This window comes from Brassica oleracea, chromosome C6, assembly GCF_000695525.1.
Source record: "Brassica oleracea var. oleracea cultivar TO1000 chromosome C6, BOL, whole genome shotgun sequence".
NCBI classification, from domain to species: Eukaryota; Viridiplantae; Streptophyta; class Magnoliopsida; order Brassicales; family Brassicaceae; genus Brassica; species Brassica oleracea.
This window is the reverse complement of record NC_027753.1, coordinates 21,236,408-21,244,782: the sequence shown is the minus strand read 5'-3', so window position 1 is coordinate 21,244,782 and position 8,375 is coordinate 21,236,408. Positions and strand designations below refer to the sequence as shown.

Genomic DNA, 8,375 nt, shown 5'->3' with positions numbered 1-8,375 from the left:
AAAACTTCAACTCTTCGTAAGAGAAATCAAAACAAACTAATTACTAATCAATACCATTCGATTTCTTATTTCTGAAGTTGTCTTTCTCAAATATATGTTGTATAACTTTGAATAGCACCATCGATTTCAATCTTCATCTCATCGATTGTTCGTCGGCCAAGAAGAGACGACCGTTTCTAGATCTCTCCTTTTTTTTCCCCTTTCCTTTTCTATTTTTTTTTTTGAACTTGGAAATTAATAAACGTTACTTTTGATAAGTGGCCGAATAGTCAATGGTTAGATTTAAAAGGCCCAATTCGTTTAAAATGAACTTAATTAAAAATTTAAGAGGCCCAATTCGTTTAAATGGTTAGAATAATAACAAACTAAACTTAATTAAAAATTAATTTTATCTATATTATTTCGTTAGTTCAATAATTATTTCATTAATTCAAGAAAGTATATATTTAAAATTAGAATGTAATAAATATCCACTAATTTTAAAAATTCATAAAATTAAAATTTGTGTAATTAATTATAAAATTAATTATAGAAGACTTATTAATTTTGATGTAATAGCATTATTTTAGTTTCACCAACAACGCATATAAAAAACACATTATAAAATAATTTATAAAATGTATATATGTAATTTTTTTTAAATGGACAATCCCGCGCTTTGAAAGCGCGGGTCAAAATCTAGTAGTTTAATTAAATAAGAGAATGTCATCAAATCAAAGGGTTGACTTTTAATAACAGAGAAACGATGTCAAAAAAAAAAAACAGAAAATCAAAAACCAGAACCAGATTTAATCACTTAGTCTGACTAATACACAGACTAATTCAAAGAAGACTAAGATAAGAAAGCAACGACAAAATACAGAAGTGTAGATTTTTAGCTTACACAATCGTTTTAAGTAGAAAGGGAAGTCAAAAATAACCTTTGACTTGGATATACAAAAGCATGATGTAAGCTTGCTGTCGAATCATGACCTCTCTCTGACACCTTTGACGAGGAAGGTTCATGAGGAAGGAAGGCCTGATGAACAATACTCCCAAGATCCGCCTTTCTATCTGATACCCTCAAATCTTCCCAGCGATGAACCAAGCTACCTGCGATATTAGCTTTGATTGCAGAAGCCATCAGTTTGTCAGCAGAATCTTTGTCTTCCAATCTTGGCTCAGCGGAAGTATTAAGGTCGAAATCATAGACAATACCCTTTCCTTTGTCAATTTGATTGGTAAAGGTCGGAGCAGTTTCTAGGCGCAACATTGTCTTCTGCAGAAAAGGGTCCTTCTCCGCTTCAGCTACTGATGATCTGACCCGGTCAATTCTAATCTTCTTATCTTCCTCTGTTGCCATTAATAAATATCTTCTCATTTCTTCCAAAACCTCTGGCGCTATTTTCCTTCTTCCTGTCATCTTGCAAATTCCAACTTGATCTTCAGAAAGAACCCCAAACAGAGGATCGTCTTGATGCAAGATGACTTCATTTCTGTGACTGTCCATGATAACCCGCTTACTCCTCAGAGCAGCAGCCTCCCGATTCCTATTCAGAAGTGGACAAATATCTTTTCCGTGGTTCAATCTTTGACATTCATAGCATCGCTTCCTTATTCTCTCATAGTTAAAGAGAACCACTGCAGAGCCTCCCTCCGGAAGATTAACAACTTTTGATTTCCGTAGTGGTCTGGAGACATCGAATCGTACTTGGATCCTTACATAGTCTTGCACTTGTGGCTTGTCAGGATCAAAAGCAACCACCTTGACTGCACCTATCTTCTCACCAAGAGCGGTAATAGCTTCCTTCGTATAATAATTGACAGGGAGATTTCTGATTTGAACCCATAAAGGGATGAACTGTAAGTAATCCTCAGGAGGCTTCTCCACCCATCGATCAATCGCTAAAGTCCAGTCGTTGAAGGTATGAACACCTTTTTCTAGAACCTCCAGCAGATCATGTTCATGATCAAAAACAAACTGGAACCGTTCCTTGGACAAAGCTATTCCTCTAACTTTCCCTTGCTTCTGCCACGTTCTTGGCATCTCGCGAATCAAACCCGGCATCTTCTGGCAGTCTGGATTAAGAATCCTTCCGATAATACTTCGGGAGTTTCTTTCACACGATTTGTACTGTGGAAGATCAGGCATATCGAACGGTTCATCTTCCTCTTCCAACGATAGAGCCATCAACGCTTTATCCATAGCGTATGACATCTTGATTTTACAGAAATTTCTGGAAATTCAACTTCTCCGCCGGTAAAAGTTATGAACAAACCCTAGATTTTTGAAGATTACACCGCAAAACTACCAGAAGAGATAAGTTTTGTGGTGGACGTGTCACTTTTAGAAAGACAGCTGTGCTCCACTCACTAAAAAAGGATACTTAGCGAGAGAGAAACTAAAGCCCAAAAAAGGGAAAACTTTTAAGGGTTGTACTCGTCCTTATTTTATCTTAACATTCTCTTTTTCGATATTCCTAACACTTTCTACAAAGACGAGTCCACTATGACCATTTGGGTAAAGAACATTATCCATGATCAATGTTTAAGCACATATGGAGTCCACATATCTGCCAAGACGCGTGAGCCCTATCGGCTATATGGCGTGTGACGTGTCAGTGGGGTTTGGAAAGAAAAAAATGAATATTAGTTGACTACTTGACTAAACTATTGTTTCTTAAATTTATATTCAAACTTATATTTAAACTTCATAGACAAAAATTTGGTAATGTTATATATATATTAAGATTCAAAAATATACAAAGGTTAAACCCAAAAAGATATATAAAGGTCTAACGAGCATGTCGTTGGTGTCTTGGTGAAGTAGTAGAAGCCAAACTTCAAACATGATGCTTAATTGAAACCCTAGGTTTTGCCAAACAGAGTAGCTGATGAAATCGGCGCCAGATTAGGTGATGCAACAGACAAATGAAGCTAAAATTCATAGACTATTAAATAGAATTTTATTTGATTGATACTAATATTAATATATATACATATCTATATATATAAGACTTACAATTACTTAATTTGTGTTAGGCATCACAAACTGGACCAGTCTGGTAGTATAGCCAAAATCATTACCTAACCAAAGCTCCAGTTCTCTACAAAAAAATATGGACCATGTGGAAAATAGCGCCACGGGAACAAATCAAACTGTCGAGTCTGGATAACATGTAGTCAAAGTCCTCGGGCACCAAAATTCAGATGGAGTAGTTAGAAAAACATCAATCTCTGGCAAGAACATACATAAGACAAATGAGAGTGTCAGCAATAGGTTTTGTAAACTAGAAGATGATGTGTGACACTACTAGTATTAGATGAATGCATATTATGTATGAGATAACAAAGAAACAACCTCCTGGACAACAATGTCTTCATGACGGCAGCCTCTATTTTCCGTATCATTGATCGTGACATCAGGAACATCATCCTAGGAAGAAGGAAAATGAGGCTCTTCAGAGTCCTCCTCTCCTTGTGGCTCACCTAATTGGAGATCTCACTTTTCACTTGCAACTCTTAATGCTTCCTTGTTTTTATCTTTTTTGCCTTGGATGCATTGACTCTAGGATAACTTATTTGTAAATCCTCTTTTTATTTTTAATGATGTTAACGTTCTTAGCAAAAGAAAAAAAAGTTGGTCTCCGTAAGTTCCTTGCCAACGCTAACGTGTTTCCAACGTTGTATTCAAGCAGTTGATTTTTGTTACGTTGACAAGTTTTTAACGATAAGAAATTTTGTTGGTATCCGTCAATTTCATTCTGTGATATTGTCAACCGAAAAATAAATATATAGCCACATCGACCCTTATATCATGCCGTAATCTATGGTATGGGTTAGTTGATTGGGCCCTGTTGAAAATGTAAATCATTAGTCGCCCACCTCGGCCTGATTGCTTTAGTAACAAAAATAGTGGTGCCTTTTGCATTCATAGCAATCCAACATTGTGTCAATCTTTACTTTCTCAGAAAACATTGTATCAATCGAAGTGTGTGATTGGTAGAGAGTAGCGAAACATTGGAATAAATAAAATGGATGGAATGAGAAGAGAAGTAAAATAATAAATAAAGTAAACTAATAAAATAAAAAAAAATAAAAAAAAATGAACGGAGAAAAGCGAGAGATCACGTAACATTTTCTTCTTGTTAAGACAAGTGGGAAGTTTTTCACCTTTTCCAGCGATGTTCAGCTGAAATATATTTCTGCTGCATTTCATTTGATTGGTAATAATAAAGCTGAATAGAGATTAAAACAAATTTACTCCAAAATACTTACTCGAAAAAGGTCATTCAGTCATATCCGAAGTTTAAATACCATTTTTGCTTTTAACTATTTAAAGTTTCGAATGGGAAAAGCAGTTCAAGCGTTGCAGATCAAGCAGATCATGCAGATCAAACGGATCAAGTGCAGATCAAGCAGATCACGTGGGAGAAAGACAGATCAAACAGTCTATTACAATTAATGTTTTGAATATCGGACTGAACATTGACTCGACATTATAGCTGAGTCAATGGTCGGACCAGTCCAACCAATCCAACAGTATTTTAATTTAATTTTAAGTTGAATTGAAGAAAACCAAGTTCTAATATCGAACCGAATCACCGGTTTTACCAAATTTGACCAGTTATTGACCGAATTTACCAATTTTACTCAAATCAGATTCTTAACACAACTTATAACCGGTTAGACGAGCGAGACACAGTCCGATCGGTTTGACCGGCAAGTCCGATTCGGTTTTCAAAACACTGATTAAAATTTATAATGATGAAAAATTAAATAAAATAGATTACATATTTAAATAATAAAAATTACAAAGATAAAATAAAATATATAAGTATATAAATATAATACATAAATAGTAATAAATATTGCACTATAGTTATGTTACTGTAATTTTGTAGATCAAAATATAAAAATATTAGTAATAAACCAAATACATCTATCTCCCATTAATGTATACATTTACTTAATTAAAAACACAACATCATATCAATAATTCAGATAAATGTTAAATTTGTATGACATAAATAAAATAGAAAATTGAAGTTTTTTTGTATTGTTAAAACTGTAAATAAAATTGAATGACAATATTTTATTTATAAAAGAATATTAAATATATTAATAATTTGTAACAAAATCATTTATTAGTCAAAAAAAAAAATGGGTGAACATTTCCAAAATAGTATTGGAAAAAACTGCATGTAGGATATCTATCTTTTTTAGAAAAGACAAAAAAAATTTAAACTGCATGCAGTTATCCTGCAATTAAATTTTGAAAACAGAAAAAACATGAACGGTGCAGTTCTCCAGCAACAACATTTATCTGCCTCTCTCCTACCACCCAAGTTCATGGCCTAAGTAACAAAGCAAACTAGCAATGTGACCCTAAATGTTTTTTGACAGAAGTGATTTTTTGTCAGTAATTTTAATATTACTAAATGTTCTAGGCAATTAAAATATTATCAGAATATAATATAATCTGTAATTTAGTAGTGATTATTAGGCATGTGACTTGTTATCTGAGATCCGGATTCGATCCAAGATCCGCTCCGTAAATACGATATCAGGGGTGCCAGGATCCGAATCCGGATAGTAAAATCTTGGATCCGTGCAAACCGAATCCAGATCCGGATATCTTAATTTTTAGGTACGGATATCCGGATCCGGATCCGTATTTTAAAATACATTAAATTTTTAAATTTCATTAATATTTATATTTGATATATTAATATTTATACATGAATTAATCTTACAATATTATATTTTAGTTTTTACAATATTATAGACATATATAAATATATTTATAAATCTTGTATAAATATTTAATTTATGTATTATATTAAAAATTTAGTTTTTTTAAAAAAATTAATAAATACTAAATTTAGTATTTAGAATTTATAAATTTAGTATTTGTATCTATTTACACAGTAAATAATCAAAATTCTTTTTTGCTAAAAAATAGAAAAGAGTAATATATCAAAATTATGCTTTATAGTTATTGTTACCTGGATTGTTGTCTTGTTGATCGTGATCTGATTCTTCATTTTTGCGAAAAACTAAGCTCTTAAGGAGGAGGGAAATCCACTGGCATCATGCAAAAAAATAAAAGAGAGTATCAAGTTAAGAAGAGAACATTGAACCTGGAAATAACTATAAACATGTATATCTATTTTTGCTATACTCACCACCCAAAACCAAATTGACGAAGAAGAAGACTACACACTGTAGAGAAATAAAGGGAGAGTAAACAGATAATAAACAAATTGATTGCAAGTTATAAAGAAAAAAAAAGAAACCGGTTGAAACTTGCCATGATTTAAGGAGTTGTAGATGAAATGATTTATTTTTAAACGTGATGGTAATGATGTGCTTAAATTTAGGAATACAAATTTTTTCAGTTTCAGAAAATGAAGGATTGATTTTTTTGTTTTATGATAACGGAAAAACCGTTTTTTTTTTACTTTAAAAACGTCCAGTGCGATTTTACTTTTCATCGACTAAAGATGCATTTAAATTTTAGATATATTAAAGTTGCATTCTTTAGCAATAAATGTACATATTAATATTGTTTTTTAAATATAATGAAGCACAAGCCATGTGTCAGCAATTAATTGGTCATGTGACTTGTGCTTTAGTATATAAGGGATTGAAATCATATAATTTTAGTCTTAATTTTTTTTATATTTTAGTATATATACATATATGGATATACGCTTTCAACACATATCTGCTTCCTAAATTTTTTTAAAATCTCGCTTCTACGCTTCCATACGCTTCCGCTTCCAAATACCCGCTTCCGTTTCCATGTAACATAGGAAGAGAGTAGATGAATTTATAGGAGACGAAGAAAATAGGGAAATTATATAAATCAATGTAGCTTAAAATTTATGAAAAAAATAAGGAAATTGTTAGTTTATATTTAGATTCCAGAAAAATAGAAGATATAAAGAAAAATTCAAAACTAACTATGTTTCTATAATTGACACATAGATAATGGATTAACATAGTTGATAAAAAAAATATTGCTTCGCATGATTGTGTCTCGTTTTTTTTTAGCAACGATTGTGTCATGTTAAAGGTTAGTTATTTGTCCTGTTTCTAAACTTCCTTTTATTTTAAAATTTATCCACGTGTTTTGCTTTTTATTTTTCTGGAAATTTTGTTTTAAAGATTTTCCACTTGTCATGTTAGGATTAGGGGTGCGACTTGCGCTTTACTATATAACGGATTAGTTCAGGGATTAGTTCATGATTTTTACTTGTGTTATTTCTTTATTCTATATGTGTTCTCGCTCATATGGACTTTTACCATAATGGATAAATGGGTCTAGAGAACCTCTTGACAAATTTTCGGTCAGAATAACCTTTTTAGTTTCTTTGTTAACTCTACATTTTGGTTTTGATTTATTCATTTTCTTAAAGATAATTGATGGTAACCAAGACTCGTTTTTTAAATGAACTAGTACTCAAAGAGTGTTTTTAGAAATGAGTATATAATCTCTTAAGTTTATTGCATATTATTTTAAAGATAATTGACCTTTTATATGTTTATGATTAAACAAATTGAATTAAGACATGAGTTGGTAAAAAACTAGGACTAACAGAAACACTCGTGTAGGTGTAATGTAACAATGTAAATGACTAAGGAAGGTTCGTAATATGACGGCTAGGATTTTGGGTGGTGATTTTAGGGTTTTGGGTGAGAAAGTGCAGGATGAAAATATGGAGGAGATTGGGGAGCATGGGAGACCGGCCGGAGATCCACCGGATGCTCCAGACTCTTGGGTGAAGAAGGTATTAGGGTGCAATGAAGGAGGGATGCCTGTACCGGAGGAGATTGTGGACGAGTCTTTTGTGGAATCAAATCTGAAACTACAGTTCCTGAATGGTGAGGATGGAGAACCGGTGATAACGATTGGAGAGGAGGTTTTGATTGCTATGAATGGTTTATGGAAGAGATATATGATTGGTAAGGTCTTGGGGAGGAGTATCCCATTATTGAGCTTAACGAGAAGGCTGAAGGAGCTATGGAAACCTGCGGGATCAATGTTTGTGATGGATCTCCCGAAGAATTTTTTCATGGTTCGTTTTGGAGTAGATGAGGAGTATATGAATGCGCTATCAGGTGGCCCATGGAGGGCTTTTGGGAGTTACCTTATGGTGCAAGCATGGACGCCTGAGTTTGATCCGCTGAGGGATGAGATAGTTACGACACCGGTTTGGGTTCGTTTAGCACATATCCCAGTTAATTTTTATCATAAAACGATACTGATGGGGATTGCCAAGGGGTTAGGAAAACCGATTAAGGTTGACTGCACCACGCTAAAAGTCGAAAGAGCTAGATTTGCGAGAATTTGTGTGGAGGTTAACCTTAATAAGCCATTGAAAGGGACA

The 8,375-nt window shown here is 33.1% G+C and overlaps 2 protein-coding genes across 2 annotated transcripts in view; one reads left to right on the top strand and one right to left on the bottom strand.

The window, feature by feature from the left end:
• LOC106297710 overlaps window positions 1–2,185 on the bottom strand; it is a 4,631-nt gene extending 2,446 nt beyond the window's left edge. The window contains exon 1 of the mRNA XM_013733901.1: window positions 973–2,185. Coding sequence (XP_013589355.1) covers window positions 973–2,185 — 1,213 coding nt within the window. The remainder of the gene's footprint in view (window positions 1–972) is intronic.
• Window positions 2,186–7,640: 5,455 nt separating this feature from the next.
• Window positions 7,641–8,375, top strand: part of LOC106297708 — a 1,217-nt gene continuing 482 nt past the window's right edge. The window contains exon 1 of the mRNA XM_013733900.1: window positions 7,641–8,337. Coding sequence (XP_013589354.1) covers window positions 7,641–8,337 — 697 coding nt within the window. The remainder of the gene's footprint in view (window positions 8,338–8,375) is intronic.